The 18,178-nt window shown below is 37.4% G+C and overlaps 1 protein-coding gene across 2 annotated transcripts; it reads right to left on the bottom strand.

Annotated features, from left to right (window-relative positions):
- Positions 1-6,602: 6,602 nt before the first annotated feature.
- Positions 6,603-17,960, bottom strand: cdca7b (cell division cycle associated 7b). 2 transcript variants are annotated; one of them, XM_053613356.1, is made up of 10 exons: positions 17,527-17,960; positions 15,227-15,355; positions 14,566-14,697; positions 13,381-13,779; positions 13,193-13,255; positions 12,135-12,308; positions 11,860-12,006; positions 10,616-10,765; positions 9,247-9,383; positions 6,603-7,675 (listed from the first exon to the last, which is right to left on the bottom strand). In XM_053613356.1, the coding sequence occupies exons 1-10, from the start codon at positions 17,530-17,532 to the stop codon at positions 7,654-7,656; spliced, it is 1,359 nt and encodes a 452-aa protein (XP_053469331.1). In that variant the 5' UTR covers positions 17,533-17,960; the 3' UTR covers positions 6,603-7,653. The 2 variants fall into 2 exon arrangements, with proteins under 2 accessions (XP_053469331.1, XP_053469330.1); XM_053613355.1 differs by lacking the exon at positions 17,527-17,960 and having other exon boundaries at positions 15,227-15,935.
- Between the last annotated feature and the right edge of the window lie 218 nt (positions 17,961-18,178).

Below are 18,178 nucleotides of genomic sequence, written 5' to 3'. Positions count from 1 at the left end.
CGTAACAGGCTTGTTTTTTTCCCCTTTACTCGTATTAGTTTAAAACTTTAAACTAAATTGAATGCAATGGGTATAAACAGGCTACACACCCCTGTTAAAATGGCAGGTTTTTGTGTAATATATATATATATATATATATATATATATATATATATATATATATATATATATATATATATATAAATAAATCATGGCAGAACTTTATCCAGCCTCAGTGTGAAATTCCAACATATAAAAAATTAAGTGAGAAACATTTTCAGGAAAAATAGCTGTGTTTATGTGTAATTATCATACAGCTGTCATCAATGAAGTTATTCTGATTAACCGCAAATAGAGACCAGCTGTTTCTGTCGGATTTTCTTCATATCTTCTTGGTTTCATCTGCCTGCTGAAGCCATGGAAGCATGGCTTCCCCAAAGAGCTTACAAATCATGTATAGTATCTCACTTGTTGAATGGAATCGATCAGGAAAGGGGTATAAAGAATTTCCAAAACATTAGATGTACCATGGAACACTGTGAAGACCATCATCAACAAATAAAGAAAATGGAGCACCACAGTGACATCACCAAGAACAGGACATCCCTCGAAAATGTATAAAAAGACAAGACAAAAACTTACCAGGGAGGCTGCCATGAGACCTGAGACATTAAAGGAGCTGCAGGAATATCCGACAAGTACTGATTACTCTGTGCATGTGACAACAATCTCTCATATCCTTTACATGTCTGAGCTACGGGGTAGGGTGGCTAGACGGAAGCACTTCATTACTAAAACATCCAAGCTCAATGTGGCAAAATATCAGTCTGATCAGACCAATTTCAAAAGGTATAATAATTCCAAAACTACAAAAGATACGTTTGGTGCAAAAAAAAAAAAAAAAAGGCAAAAAAAAAAAGCATATCACCAAAAGTACACCATGCCCCCAGTGAAGCATGGTGGTGGCAGCATCATACTTTAGGGCTGCTTGTCTTTTTATTGCAAAATTTTAGTGCAAAACCTTCAGGTGTCTGCTGCTAAGCTGAAGATGAAAAGGAATTTCCCCTTTTAGCACGACAGTGACCCAAAGCATACATCCAAATCAACAAAGGAATGGCTTAACCAAAAGAAGCTCAATGTTTTTGAATGGCTTAGCCAGAATCCAGACCTGAATCCAACTAAAACTCTGTGGGGTGACCTGAAGCGGGCGGTGCACAGGAGATGCCCTCACAATCTGATGGATCTAGAATGTTTTTCGCAAGAAAGAGTGGGAAAATATTGCCAAGGCAAGTTGTACCACACTGATAGACTCTTACCCAAAAAAGACTGAGTGCTGGAATAAAATCAAAAGCTGCTTCAATAAAGTATTAGTTTAGCGGTGTGTACACTTATGAAACAAGGTTACTGTAAGGGTTTTATTTTTCCTTTTTTCCCCCAAAAAATGTTTTTGATTGTTTTCCACTTAATTTTTATACATTGTGAAATGAATAGAACAATAAATGCAGCGTGTCATGTTACCCAGAAACCACAAAACCCAAAGCCTTTCCTGTTCTGAAGACTTTCCTGTTTCAGGTACAACAGCTTCACCTCTGGGGTTGTTTTTTTTTTCCAAAGTAGTGGCACTGGAAACTCTTTCCAAAATTCCAAAATAAGCACCTAACAAACACCTCACCACATCAACAATGACATGTTCTTAATAATCTGTTTCTGTAGGCAGAAAGCTGCTGCTATAGAAAAGTAACCAACACCTTCTCACCAAACAGAACCAAGAATTCTGAGCTCTGCTGTAGTCTTTAAAATCACTATTTGCATACACAACAAGTGCATGGTTAACATAGTTTTATGGATGAAGTATCACTTAAAGTCAAAAATACTTTAGAGTACATAGAGCAGGTTTGTATTTGTGTTCATGCCCTGAGAGAGAGAGAGAGAGAGAGAGAGAGAGAGAGAGAGAGAGGTGCAATAGGACTCAGGTGTGCCATGTTAGTCATTACTCTAACTCGTCCCCAAACACCTTCCTCCCTGTGTAGATCCACTTTAAACCATGGCCCCACCTAAACCACGGCCAAGTGCTATACTGCCTAGTCTGACAAAGTCTGGCTTTAAGGCAAATAAACCAGTGCGGGAAATTATGTTGATGTTTCTACTTCAAAGCTAAAGAAAATAAAGAATGCACGAAAAATAAAATAACAGCTGATAAACAGCTTCAGTACCTGATAAACACAGCCATGGTATATAAAAATACATTATCAGTGATAAACACAACTGTAATATCTTATAAATACAACCTCGGTACTTTACAAATACAAACTCGGTACTTTACCAATACAAACGCGGTACTTTACCAATACAACCTTAGTACTTTACAAATACAACCTCAGTACTTTACCAATACAACCTTAGTACTTTACAAATACAATCTCAGTACTTTTCAAATACAAACTCAGTACTTTACACATACAACCTCAGTACTTTATAAATACATCCTCAGTAATTTACAAATACAAACTCAATACTGTACATATACAAACTCAGTACTTTACACATACAACCTCAGTACTTTATAAATACATCCTCAGTAATTTACAAATACAAACTCAATACTTTACATATACAAACTCAGTACTTTACACATACAACCTTAGTACTTTATAAATACATCTTCAGTAATTTACATATAAAAACTCAGTACTTTACACATACAACCTCAGTACTTTATAAATACATCCTCAGTAATTTACAAATACATCCTCAGTACTTTACACATACAAACTCAGTACTTTATAAATACAACCTCAGTAATTTACATATACAAACTCAGTACTTTACACATACAAACTCAGTACTTTATAAATACATCATCAGTACCTCATAAAACACAACCTTAATGTTTTATAAACGCAACGTCAGTCCTTTGTAAACACAGCCTCTGTACCTGATAAACACAACCCTAGTATTTGATAGACACAACCTCAGAACTAATCAGAATTATTAGTTTTTATATTTAAGCTTTAGCTTTAGAAATGAACGATTTTACTTGTAATGACTAAATAATAACTATGAAACAACAGTTGGTTGATATCTGTTACGAATCGCCGGAAGGAACCCTGGACTTTAATTCCCAGCAGCCACTGCACCTCTGCACCCCCGTCACATGACCAGCCGCACATGACTCTCATTCTGGTTAACGAGCACCACTGTGTATATAGTCAATGTTTGCACCTCACTCTTTGTCCGGTTTTGTTTGTCGTGTGCTATCACGTCATGCTCTCCTGGCTCCTAGGTATTGGCTCATGTTTGTTTCGCGTGTCTCGTGTACAGGGGGTTTTGTTTATTCTTTATTAAACTGTGAATCTGCATGTATATCCGCCTCTATAATCGTGACAGTAGTGATCACCAAAGTAATTATACTTATGTGCACTTTCAGTTTTCAATTTTCAGAAAGTTACTCATTGAAGTCACGTCACACTGGCTTGAACTTTTCTACAAACACAGAGCTCATTGTGAATAGTGTGATGTAACCAACGAACCACTGTGTCTGTGTGGAAATGTGTGTAGCCAGTTAAACAATTGTTAATGGTTAAAGAAGAATACTGTCATAGTTAACCCTTTAATGAATTGTGTTGCCATATGGCAACAAGTATTTCCTTTTTTAATTGTTTTTTTTTTTTTTTTTTACAAAATTGCTATTTTACTTATTTACATTCATTTTACTAAATGACTTTTCAGACATTTTGCAATTTATATTATTTTGTTTTCATATTATTGTTATTTTTGACTTATACGATACTCTCCACCATAAAAAAAAAAAAGGCTATGCATCAGGGACCCCTTGTGATACACTCCGGTTTTACCAACTTATTCTGTGCATGAGTCACAGGGTGTAATGATCACACACAGGAGATATGATGAGCAACTCTCTCCTCAACAAATTGTTTTAGGAGAGAGAGAGAGAGAGAGAGAGAGAGAGAGAGAGAGAGAGAGAGAGAAGGAGATGTATTATCTCTCAGTCTGATTGACAGCTTTAAAATCATAATGTTCCACTGTGGGAAGGAATCCATTTGGGTAAACAGCTCACAGATGTGTGTGTGTGTGTGTGTGTGTGTCCTGCATATGCAGCAGCACAGAAACTGGCTGTCTGACACATCTCACTCATTTTCGGATGATATAATTAACATTTACTCTCTCTCTCTCTCTCGGTCTCTCTCTCTCTCTCTCTCTCGACAGCTAAACCACTAACATATTCTCATACATACTCTACGGGGCTTAATCTTCTGGGCTCTGAACATGGCCCAGGGCCCCCTAAAGTGAAACAAAACACAAACACAGAAGGAATCTTAATAAAGGAAAAGAAATGATGTGTGTGACTATGAGAGTAACATCAGCTGCTTTAAATATCCTGCTATCATGTGCTGCTACAGGAGGTTAAAATAACCAGAGAAAGATTTGATTAAAAAATAAATAAATGGCGGAACTTCCTGTTGGGATTTCGAGAGTTTCTCAGTCCCACCATGACATTACATTGCCAGGAGACTGTAGTTCATTCCCTATTACTTCCACCTAAGTTGTCTATTAGGAAGAGTCTGAACACTTAAAACAAAAATGATGTCCATGATCTGTAGCCTGTGCAACAATTTCACACTCAGTTTGTCCAGCCAATCACGTTTGCTTTTGGATCCGGTGTACAGTGAGTGTTTGGATGGAGGATTATTGAAAAGAGAATCACTTAAAAAATAGGTTTTAAATATCTGAAGCAGATGGGGGTGTGCTTTAGTGTGGATCTACACTCAGACAGAGGTGTTGGGGGTGACTTACATGTGAGATACATATGAGAAATATTTGAGCCGTGTTCTGTGATCTTGATGTTATTTATTGAAGCAAAAATGTTTGTCCAAAACCTACTCTGCCTGTGTGTAAATGTATTGGCCCCATAGTTATTAATTCCCCAAATCTATGAAACTGCATTCATAATGGGGTTCAACTGGACTAGACCCAACCTGGCCTGATTACTGCAAACCCTGTTCAATCAAATCAACACTTAAATAGAACTTTTTCAACAGCATGAAGTTGGTTAAAAGGTCTTACCCAGTAACACACTACGCCAAAGTTGAAAGAAATTCCAGAAATATGAAGAATGTGACTGAAATACAGTAGTCTGTGAAGGGTTACAAAGCTATTTCAAAGGCTCTGGTACTCCAAAGGACCACAGTGAGAGCCATTATCTACAAACAGAAAAACTCGGCACAGTAGTGAACCTTCCCAGAAGTATCCGACCTTCCAAAATTTCTCTAAGAGCACAGCAACGACTCATCCAGGAAGTCACAAAAGAGCCAAGGACATCATCAATGAAACTACAGGCCTCTCTTGCATCAATAAAGGTCACTGTTCATGACTCCACTATCAGAAAGACACTGGGCAAAAATGGCATCCATGGAAGAGTGGTGATGTGAAAACCACTGCTAACCCAGAACAACATTGAGATTCGTCTGAATTTTGCCAAAACACACCTTGATGATCCTCAAACCTTTTGGGAAAATGTTCTGAGTCGAACGTGGGACTGTTTGGAAGACAGGGGTCCCGTTACATCTGGCGTGAACCAAACACCAAATTCCACAAAAAGAACATCATACCTACGGTGAAGCATGGTGGTGGAAGTGTGATGATGTGGGGATGCTCTGCTGCTTCAGGGCCTGGCCAACTTGCAGTAATTGAGGGAAACATGAATTCTGCTCTCTACCAGAAAATCTTTTAAATTAAATTAAAATTTCAGAGTGGCCTAACCAAAGTCCTGAATTGAACCAATTGAGATGCTGTGGAAGGACTTTAAACAGGCAGTTCATGCTTGAAAACCCTCCAGTGGGGCTGAACTAAAGCAGTTCTTCAAAGAAGAGTGGGCCAAAATTCCACCGCGGCGCTGTGAAAGACTGATCTCCAGTTAGCGGAAGCGTCCGGTTGCAGATTTTAAGTACAACAGGGCAATTAGTTTTTCACAAGTCAAAGGTGCTGGATATCTTTCTTTTTTTTTTTTTGCTTCAATAAAAAATAACAACTGTACTGTGTGTTTACTCAGATTGCCTTTGTTTTATGTTGTATTTCATTTGAAGATCTAAAACTATTTAGTATGAGGTACACAAAAACCGAAGAAATCCGGCAAATACTTTTCCACAGCACAGCAGGTATTTGTAACACAAAACAGATACAGAAAGTGACATTGTGCTGTACTCCAAGTGTCTACATTACTTTATATTTCCATCCAGATTCAAGCACAGAAAATTGCTTTGAACACTCACACCAGCACTCACGAGCGATTCTGTTGAAATGGCCCCTCACGAAGCCCATTTACCTGCCATTTGAGTCAAGCGTGCTTTCGCCAGACTCCACAAGGTCACAGTTTCACATTTACAAAGAGCTTTCGTTTAGAAAGCAGGAGCCTGGAAGTTTCCCTTCAGCACATTATCCAGCACTCAAGCACCGAAGGTCAGTACTGAACAAGGTCATGGAGAGGGCAAGAGGAACAGCTGCTGAGAACTTTGTGCTGTTGCACAGTGAAATGTCCATAAACGTGCTGCATATCCACTTTCTACAAACCGTGATCGACTCGTTCAATAACCGGGACACGCAAACCAAATCAGGTATTTATTTAGAAAACAACTACGATTGTACAGATTTTATAGAACCCCAAGCTGAAGAACGTACACAAATCTGTCTTTATAAACACTGGGACAGTAAAAGTGGGGGGAAAAGTTACAATACAATACAGTACAGTTCCTGTTGAACTTTTACCGAGTGCAATTATAAAACCGGGAAGTTCTCTTTGTGTTACAAACATACAAAACTGACCAATTTCTAAAAGCAAACTTTAATCAGTCTAGTCCATCATCAGCAATGGATCACATTAAAAATTAACGTGTTTATTGCAGCACTTTGCATTTGAAAGTAAAGAGCCAATACAACAAAAACAGTTTTATGTTAAGTGTGTCTCTTATTTAGACAACGACTGCAAGCAGAATTCTGTCTCTAAATCAGTTGTCTCGAAATGTGTCCCATCCAAAATGCTTCAAATGCTTAATTTTATTATGTCTGGGGAAGAAAACCTGTTCATTACATTAAAAAAAAAAAAAAATCTTTAACAGATTTCATTTATAGGAGGTTTAAAACCTAGATAAATATAAAACTGGTAAAGATTTTGCGCAAAGTGATGAAGAGTGCTGAACAAATCCTCCAGAGGAACATTCTTTGCATTGACAAAGGAATGTTTTTGTTTTTGATGAAGTGAACAAGTATATTAAAAACATGCAATCTTCTTCAGTAAAAGCACTGTAAACCTGTCAGGGAGTCTAAGGGCAGTCGGTGTCACGGATGTCGTTACCGCGTACACAAAACGTGCATAATTTGTATTACTTGTGAATTTTTCAGTCAAAGGTATTCGTAAACAAAATGCTTAAAATCTGCATACTTTTGTCATTTCGGCTTCGGTAGTTACTTCGGGATAATACTATACAAGAACAGTAAGAACAGGTTTTCGGTTTCTCTCCTCAGTGTAGCGAGACTAGTCAAAATGCCTGTCAGTGGTCTCACGTACTCTACAGATGTGGAGGATAGAGATAAGGCTGAAAAACGCTGCGCTGTTCCTTTAACGGCTTACAGTAGGTTCCTGAACACACGGGCTGGATTTCAGTCACGATCCTTCTGCAGACTGCAAATAAATAAATAAATGAATTAAATAAATACAATAAAATCAAAAAATATGCAACAATAATCTGTAATAGGTCATCATGCAAAGCAGCATCAATCAGTGGCTTTTAGTATGAATATTTTAGCCTTAAGGTCATCTACATTACATTTACAGTTATTCATTTAGCAGACGCTTTTATCCAAAGCGACTTACAGATGAGGAAATACAAGCAAAGCGATATATCAAGTGGAGAACAATACAAGTAGTGCTACCATACAAGATTTATAATTGAGTTCTAGAGAAGCAAAGTGCACAGAGTAGAGGTGTAAGAGCCAGAGTATGTTTTTTTTTATTTATTATTTATTTTTTTAAGGATAATGTGGGGTTGGCGTTTTGGGGGTTAGTTACGTGCTCTATGTGTACTACGTTTTTTGAAGATAGTGACAGATTCTGTGGTCTGGATCGAGGTTGGAAGTTCATTGCACCGCTGAGGGACAGATAGTGTGAAGGTTCTGGAACGGGACCTTGAGTCATGCCGAGTAGGCACTACTAAGCGTCGGTCGTTAACCGATCGCAGATTGCTTGAGGGAACGTAAGCCTCAAAGAGTTGATATAGGGGGGGTGCTGTTCCAGACAAGGTCTTGTATTAGCAAAGGTCTATCTATCAGCTAGTGTGCTCCAAAAATAATGACGAAATTCGCATTTAAAAAGATCATTAAAAATGTACAGTCTCTCTCTACCACCAATATGAATCAACAATTTTGATGACATCATTCTGCACTTCGCTTGCTCATCAGATTTTCTGTCCAATCAAATGCTCTCTAGAATCTGAAGTGTCCCGCTCCTGACTGTTGTAAGTTTCCTGGCTGGGAGGTAAGCTAAACGCTATTGGCTATTTAAAAAGGGGGAGGGGCCACTTGATATGTCCCACCCTGACTTCCTGTTTCAGTGGAAATTACATCAACACATCGAATAACGCTATGTGTTTCAAGGCACTTTCATGGGGACTTTATTAAAGTTCAGCTGTCCAATAAGCCACGCCCATCCATCCGTGCATTTTCTGTACCGCTCATCCTACACAGGGTCATGGCGAGCCTGGAGCCTATCCCAGGTGAATCGGGGGACAAGATGGGCAAACTCTAAACACGCAGGATTATGAACCATACCAGTTCATTTAGTAAATACTAAATTTAAAAAAAAAAAAAAAAAAAATCATAATTCCCAAAAAGGTGGTGTACATGGACACACTGGCTTCCCCAGTAAGGCTTTTTTTTTTTTTTTAATTTTGTACCGGTATAACGACAAATAAGTTACAAGTATGTGTCTGTCAAGTCAGTATCTGTCTACTTAATTGAACTAGAGGAAAAATGGAAGAGTGATATAGATATAAGACTGATGTGGAAACTTATAAAGCATGTGCACACCAGTACAATATTAATCATCTCTCTGTTCATACCGCTATCTGACCTACATCCAGTAAAAGTGTCCTTCCTTCACATTATATTTAGAAATGTAATTGGAATCGGATCGAGACAGAAGAAAGCCAATGAAGAAAGAAAGAAAAACAACATGTTAAAAAGGAGTGCACATACCTCTCTAGATATTCCTTGACGTTGTCATAGCCATAATATTTGGCTAAGTGAGTAAGAGCACCGGTGGCACAGCGTCCATCCCGTTTACGACACAGGCTACAGTTACAGATACCTCGACACAGAGGACACTCCCACAACTAACACACACACACACACACACACATTAACTAAACACAATCACAAAGCAACATTCAGCTAAACTCTGACCACCTACTTTTTCAAGAATGATATAAAACCTTCCTATTACACAAAATCAAGTCAAATTAAAACCTTTACTTTTTTGTATTATTATTGTTTACTTTTGCATTGTTTATTGCTAAAAATGTGTCACAAAGTGTATCATTTCCCTACATAATCTCCATTTTCTTAAATACGAGTGTTCCAGTGCTTACAGTACGGGTGTCGGGATTCTTCTAGAGAAAAATAATTTATTCGATTCTAACTTATCTTGCACTTTTACGGTTTTCCAATTGACTCACATCCAATTATACACCAATATACAGTGCTGTGCAAAAGTTTTAGGCACATACAAAGAAATGCTGTAGAGCAAAGAAGCCTTCAAAATAATTAAATTAAAATGTTATGAAATTAAATCTCCATTAAAATAAAAAAAATACTATAAAGAGCAATTAACAGTAATAAATGAAACAAAGGCAATATTTGGTGTGACAACCCTTTGCTTTTATTAAAAAAATAATAATAAAAAAGGAGTCTCAGGTACACTTTCTACAGTTTTATAAGGGAATGAGCTGTAAGGTTTATTGAGCGTGGTGCAGAACCAGACACGGTTCTTCTGGACTTTGACTGTCGCACTCACGTCTTATTTTTACAGCGAAACCCAGCAGCATTCATTGTGTTTTTGTCTGAAAAGCGTCTCTTACCACTTAATATACTGCTTTCTTTACTGACACACAAACATTTTTCTCTAACATTTAATTTTGTGCTGGAAAACTAATGTTTTGAAACCTAAAACAAAGTTTTTGTACTGACTCGATAATGTAGAAGTCATCAAATAAAAATCTAAAAGTTTATACTAAAAATAAATAATAAAAAAAGGGGGCCTAAAACTTTTGCACAGTACTGTGTTTGCACAAAAAAAAGTTTAACACAATTCTTTCATATTTTTTCAGTTTTTGAAATATATAGATTTAATTTTATGAGGTTTCATTTGAGCCTTTAAAGTGCAGTTAAATTCTCCATACTGATTGGTCAGAATGTGTCTATTATTGTTTCCATAGTAACGACTTTAAATTAACACCTGTATAGCGGAAGTGGATTTTAAAACGTGTAGCATTCATGGAAGGTAACTTTTACAGTGTTCTACAAATTCCTTGTTTTTGATTGTTTTTGTTTGTTTGTTTATCCTTACCGGATCTAACAGAGCTGTACGGACGTCCTCTCCGTAGCGGTTTCGCAAGCAGGGCCCACAGAACTGCCCTTTGACCCCCTGACAGTACGGGTTCCTGCACTCAGTCTTGGTGTCCAAAGTCTTCTGTCTGCACTGGTGACATGTGCTGCCCTGCAAAACACAACGTCCTGATGTCAGTCAAATAAAAATATACACACATCAAATCAAAACACAGCTGTATGACCCGTTCCCACAAAGGCCAGGTTCCAATTAGCATGAACACCACTGTGTCCAACGGCACAAAGACTGATTACAGGTCTAAGGATACATTTTAGGCAGTCGAGTTCCACACGACTACCGGTCGGTCAGAATGAAGAATTTAACACGTCTCATCTAAGGTATTGCATTAGTAAGAGGGAGGAACTATTTGCTTGTTCCACATAGATGCCTGGGATAGATGCCTGGGATAGACAGATGCTTGGGATAGACAGATGCTTGGGATAGACAGATGCTTGGGATAGTCGCTTGGGGTAGTCGCTCAGACTGGCAAAGATGTCTGTTCCACCTGAAGAGCAGGACAAATTTGCTCTCTTAAGACTCCAGGTGACAGACAGCAGAGATTTAACAAGATTTCACCATCATCTGATGATGATGGAGAAAATACTCGATCCATTTTTTAAATACTGGTCTAGTCTGTATCCATGTGTTCAATGACAATTGTCAACCTATGCATAAAATATATTTATAGCACATCCTCAATTCTGATTGGTCAGAATGTGTTGATTAGTAGTTAAATACCAAGTTAACGAACTTGTTCTGATACGTCATCATTTCTATAGTAACGGTACATTCACAGAAACCTGTATGCCGACCTTTCTGGATTCTCTATAACATAAGATGTTTTCAAAGGGGGGGGGGGGGGGGGTAAGCGAAGTGAGAACGGGAATTTATTTGTTTTTAAATGCAACAATTAATGGATACAAATTACGCCGTTTCGTTCTTACATAAATTTTAAAATGGTAATAGTTGATGAATTGCAATTCCTGGTTTGAAACAGGAATTAGCAAGCAGAATTAGCAACATCAGCAGCAAACACGGCAAACGATACTTTTCAGGAATATGACTTTTGATTTAAAACATGAAGAGAGATGGTTGATCAGATGAAAATAATGGATAAGCAAATATGTAATCCTTTTATATGATATGTATCGCAAATTTTTAAAAAATAAATAAATAAAGCCTACGTGCCCTAACCACCAACTTACATTTTCTTTATCAAGAATTTTGTCTTTAGCACGGTCAGCCACGTTGTCCAGCTCCTCCTCCGTGATGTCGTCTGGCATTCGTACAGAACTGCGCTTTCGGGATTTTCTTCTCGGTGTGTCTCTGTTCACACGCAGCTCTTCATCAATCTGCGTGTTCAAAATACATTAAATCAACAACTCAAACCCTAACTTACACATCATCCTGGGATAGTGGTTGTAGCACAGTAATGCGCAACAGGAACTCGGAGTACATGCAATGTTTGTTTGTTGTTCACCTCCATCAGTTTCTTCAGGTCAAATTCAACACTCTTTCTTGGTTTCGCAGCAGCAACGACTGGTTCCTGCTCGAGCCCGAAATGCTCGGGGGGTCTGGCTTTGCGGCTCGGGTTCCGCCTCTCGCTCTGCACTTCAGACGCACGCTTTCTCGGACTCTGCTGCTTCTTCTTCTTCTGTTTTCCAGGGGGAAAAAAAACACGAGTGTTAAATACAGTTGGAAACAATAAGTAAATAAGTCAAATGTGTGTCATCAGGTAGCTACTTTCACTACAAGTGCCTCCTGCTTAGCGGTTTTCAACATTGTACACTGATATATATGGGTCTCACTTTCTGGCTGTCAGCAGTGTGTGAATCATCACGTGGGACCGAGAACAGACTCTAACTTCTTACACAGTGCAATTTTCAGTGGTTGCTGTTTCATTTGTGTTTCCAAACGAGGCCATAGTCAGCCTAAGCCTACAATATATTACTGAAACATCTTAAACAACATTTTTAACCGGAGCATTACAGATTTTATACCCAGTGTCCCCATGTGAACAAGTGCTTCAGGAAAATAAACACTAGGACGGATTTACAGCCATGATAAAACTAGGGCTGTAACTAACGATTATTTTATAATCGATTAACCGGCCATTATTATTTATTTATTTCCGATTAATACATTACTCGGATGAAAAAAAAAAAAAAAAAAAAAAACCCTTTCAATACCGTGTTTTCATTTATTTATAATAAAATCCAGAGTGTTACAAATATAAACTTCAGACTAAAACTCAACAGTAACACAACTGTTTGTTCAATTTTATATATATATGCGCTACACTGTTTATCACCTTGCAAGTGAGGAGCCACGTGGCCTCGTTACTAATAGCTCACATTTCAAAAGCCATTTGTACATGAAAATAAAGAAGAAGAAGAATTGAAAGGGTACACAATCTCAAATGGAAAATGAAACATGTCGTTAAAGAGAACTGGCTTATAAAGAAAACTTTTTTTCTAAACTAAATAAATACACAGTTAATATTAAGCAAAAAGATACAAGTAAAAATACAGCACTTACCACGGGCGTGGTCTTTTGGGAGAGTACAGGTAATGAGGTCAGGTCTGCAAATAGCTTTGCAAGCTGCGAGCGAGCACACACACACACACACACACACACACACACACACACACACTCTTAAAAACCATTCAGAGATTATAATGGATGTAGGACGCTAATCTCATTCGTTATTCAAAGAGAATATTTACCATTGCTTTATTCTCCTGAATATTTTTAGCTCTCTGACTCAGTATCTGTACACCTGCCCCAGTTAGTCCGACTGCCTCCTCTTCGTCCTCATCTTTATCCTCTTCCTCAGAGTCATTATTAGGGGCTCTGGATCTTTTCTCGACTTTTCTGCTTTTCTGAGCCGCAGGTGGATCTGCACCGCCTCCTCTCCTCTTTCTGCCTCTCCCCACAGGCTGATCTCTGTTCAGGGAAACTCTGGATTCCTTTGGCACAGTACTTTCCTGGGCGGAACTTCTTCTGGCAGGAAACCTGAATGCGACACACAATCCTGAGCTCCGCCTTTTTTGCAGGGCTGAATCGTCCTCCTCGTCGTCTGAATAAAACCCAATGTCGTCACTGTCTTCCTCTGCCTCGTAATCCTGAGGGAGGAAGAGGAGAGGAATTATTGGAAACACACATGGAAAATTCCACCCATTATGACTTGCATGTTATTTTTTTTTTTTTAAATGGCATCCACGATTTATTTTCTAATAAGTTTCTAATAATATCAGTTTAAATCTTTCATCTACATGTTGGTCTATTTTTTTTTCTTTACGACTTACTACATTACCCACAATGCTGTTCGACTAGCACTATTCAGTGGTATTTAGTAAATCGCTTCAACTCTACTTAAATAGAGCGATGCAGCGGCACTTTAGTCCTTTAGTCTGTCCGGCTCGCTCATCCGTTTCACTCCGCTCGAACAGATCAGCTTCCAAAACTTCAACGTTCACACTGATACAGCCATCAATTTTGTAGATCGCTAATTAGCCGAGCCTCTGCCGTAACTCAGAGCAACTGTAGCTGCATTGCATTCTGGGTCTTCGAGTCCAACAGTTGCACCGAAATCTCCACTATGTCTACGCTTAACGTCACTTGAAAATGGTAACCGTGTCCAGAAGCTTCTGGCGCTTTCGTTTTTAGGAGCCAACAGCAATTCCTTGGTGTTTTCAATTATATGTGAAATCATTGTGATTTTTTTTCTCTCTTATTAAACGTCATTGGAACTACGCTAGCAATGTCTGACTGACAAAAGCACAGCAAGACCCAACAAATTAGCACCAGGAACACTACAGACCTCATAGATATTTCAATATGCACGCATGGGTTTCATGGTAGACCGACAGATATAAAGAAACACACACGCATATATAGACGTCAGTTACCATGGGACTCATCCAGCTGTTATGTAGAGTGCTCTCATCTTTACTGAACCCTTCAAACTCCTCTTCACTGTCCGTGTCCACGAAGACCTGAGCCAGCTCATCCGTAATGAATTTCGATTTAAAGCGAAGAACCTAGAACAGAACCAGAGACACCGTTACAGAGAACGATGGATTCTTGATGGATAAACACTAATCAATCATGCTTTTTAAGATCGTTTTTTTTTGTTGTTTGTTTAACACCATGCTTCTATGGCTATTTCCTTGGTGGGAAATGTGTAAGGAACTCTATATAAGGTTTTTTAAATCCATTTATTAAAAAAAAAATAATAAAAAAAAAATTTAAAAAACCCTCTAAAAATTGCATTAGGTTCGACTTTAAGAATTTCTTCCAGAGTGTTGACTGAATAAAAATAAATAAATAAATAAATAAACCTTTTATTATTATTATTATTTTATTTCTCACGGGGTTAAGACCAGTACAGTGAAATAAAACATGCTTCGAGGATCCATGGATTCTGGAAGAAGGTACACGTTAGCGAGTCTTCTCCTGATATTATAAACGTGTGTGTCCTCCTGGAGTGACCGATTCGCTACAGCGGGTGTAGACGATCTGCTCCCAGCGTGTGCTTTTTAAGAAGCGGAAATATCCGACAACGCTCACCGGCTTCCATGAGGTCTGGGAGTGGAGGCTGTCTCGGCTCTCCTCAGAGAGCTGCCCTGAAGCACCACCTCTGAAACCAAGAAACTCCTCCTCATCGCTTGGGCCTTCAAATATGTCCACCAAGGCTTTCTGAAAATATGTCATCTAATAGTTACTCAGGCTTAGCCAAAAAAATTAACTGTACACACACACACATCAGACTAATCCACTACATCTACAGGTCGGCCGATTGATCGGTTTTGCCCATTAATCGGCTGCCTGATAGTTGATCCTGGTTGCGTCCGTTGTGGGAACGGCTGAGAGAAGGGTCCGCCGTCATTATACGGTACGAGAGCGGCCTCTAGATCCAAAATAAAAACTACCACTGACCAATTTTGTTGTTATTTGAAGTGTTTTTTGGGGGGGTTTCTTCATTTTAGATGTCTCTTTTTGGTTCAGTTTGGATATATACCCTTTATTTACTTTAATATTTATTAATAGTTAACATAATATTTATTTCATTTTTAAAAAGTACAGTACATTTTCAATGTACAGTCAGTACTGTTTATTTTCCTAATAAAGTTCAGCAATATTTTACTTTGAGGATTATATTTTCATTTAGCATCAATTTTAAAAACTAATCGGTTGACTAATCGGACATCGGCAGGTAGGTACCACGATCACCCGACCTCTACGTAACCGTCAGTATCAGAGAATAATTTGGACACATTTACTGAGAAAAGAACAGACAAACGTGTCTTTAAATTAAACTCTAATGAACTCTGAAATTCATTTACGAATACTTTTTCCAGACGGAAGAATTTATGCTCGTATGGAGACATAAAAACCATCAGGAAATCCAGTAACATGACTTTTTTCCTGTCTTGTTCCAGCGCTGGAAAATTCAAAACAATTCCAGAACAGTTTTAAGACTTTCTCTCATGGCGGTCACATCCGAACAGCCTTACTGTTCCCATTAACGTTTTGGAATTTGGGATGATGACACAGTTCAGAAACTGCCCTTTATAAATGTCCATTATCATTCATTCAGCAATCCCAGGTCAAGGAAAAGGACATGGGTTGAAGTTAATATTCATGGGAACAGCTACAGATGCAGTACATCAGTTTAAACAATAAAATCTGCAGTATTTTCTTGGGCAAAGTTCAATTCTGACATGAAGCCAAATAACTGGAGGAATTGTTTGTTAAATAATAAAAGGTGATATTCCATGTGATATTAACTTCAACATGTCAACTCAATAAACATGTCTTAATAAACGCTTGTAACAAAATACTATGTTCGCGGGAAGGGTTTGTTTTTTTTTTGTAATACAATTGTATCCTTTCTTTATGCGTTTTTATTCCTAAAATGTACGTCACAAATGTTAAAACATAAAAAGGACTAAAGTCAGTGTAAAAGCAGACTATTACGTAATCTAAAAGATTACATTACTGATACTGTATTACCATTAATACTACTACATATAAACCAATCAAACCCACACACACCTGGATCTCGAACAGAAATTAAACTCTGACTGAAAATTAAATCAAAATATTAGGCTAAATAAACAAAAGTTTATTAACTATGTTCATTTTATAGTCACGTAATATGTCAAATGTATAAATGTTTATTTTTATACACACTGGTCAGTGTTCCCTTATTTGATAGCCCAAACCTAAAATTATAAAATGTCCTTTATTTACTTTAATTAATTTTTTTTTTTTTAAAAAGTGTCAAGAAAGTACAAATAAAATAAAAAGGTTAAAATAGTAAGGTTGAATGAAAGATTGGATTATGCAAGACACTAAACAAGGAAGCATGACGTGTACTGCAAAGTCCTGCAAATTAAAATAATTATTTATAATAATAATAATAATAATAATAATAATAATAACAATAACAACAACAACAACAATAATACTTATACTTTATGCACATAAATATACAAAGAAAAAGCTCATTACAAAAGAAAAACATTAAATGGACTTGGTTGCATACCACATGTGTTGTTGGAAGATTTATTTACATTTACTTTACAGGTTTAATAAATAAGTTTAAAAAAATACTAAATAAAACAAAAGCTAAAGGTAATTGTTATAAATGGCAATAAAAATTAAATGGTTAGTTAATTTAACAGGATCACAATCACTAAGGTTAAAAGTATAGTTATATATACACACACCTGATTAATATCTTACTTTTATTAGTTTATTTTTATTTAACGCCTGTATGACATTAATTTTAGCTCTCGTACGCCGTACTCTTGAAATAAAAATATAGTAAAAAGGGGACAAATACACTCGACAGTATTTCTTACCTTCATTGTTGTGCACACACGTTTCCCAAACTCTTAAACTTTTAACCGAATGATCAGACTAATTCTCAGCTCCAGCTGATACTGAAAATCCAGCACACAATGAAGAGTTTAAACAACAATAAGAGCGCACACACTCGGGGAAGAAATGCAGGGGTGGGACTACAATCATAAGGTCACGTCAATTAACTTTCGAAGTATATTTCACGTATTAGTCTAAATCATCTTATATTACATACATCCATGATTAAAAAATAACAGATATGTATATCCGTTTATCTCAAAACAAAAACACAATTTCATTTATCTCTTGGAGTCACCACCCCTCTGCCTGAGGTGATTTCAGAATGGTACATTCCACGGCATAAGGCTTTGTAGTTTCGCGGGAAAAGTGAGCACGCGGACCGGAAGTTCTTTGTATATAAGGAGAAAACAAAGTGTGTTTTCTGTATAGAAAAGAACTTTATTGTTAGCGGTTTACTACTTGATAAAACCACAGCATTATACAGAAGCTATGAAGTGCGTTAAAACGTGCAGTATTTGTGAACACTTGCGGTTTTAATTAAAAAATGGTTAAACTTTATTTATTTATTTATTTATTTATTTATTTACTTATTTATTTATTGCTTGCCATAGTGACCCTCTCCTTGATAAT

The sequence above is a fragment of the Ictalurus furcatus genome, chromosome 24 (assembly GCF_023375685.1).
Source record: "Ictalurus furcatus strain D&B chromosome 24, Billie_1.0, whole genome shotgun sequence".
Lineage (NCBI taxonomy): Eukaryota > Metazoa > Chordata > Actinopteri > Siluriformes > Ictaluridae > Ictalurus > Ictalurus furcatus.
Note: the sequence above shows the minus strand (reverse complement) of the source record. Positions and strands in the feature narration are given on the sequence as shown.

Bases quoted from the DNA above. Each gene is read 5' to 3' on its own strand.
- cdca7b (XM_053613355.1), bottom strand. From the start codon at position 15,370: ATGACATATTTTCAGAAAGCCTTGGTGGACATATTTGAAGGCCCAAGC. The intron at 14,698-15,226 runs GTGAGCGTTGTC...GTTCTGTTCTAG, and splicing joins CCCAGACCTCATGGAAGCCG to GTTCTTCGCTTTAAATCGAA. The intron at 12,007-12,134 runs GTGAACAACAAA...TTGAACACGCAG, and splicing joins ACCTGAAGAAACTGATGGAG to ATTGATGAAGAGCTGCGTGT.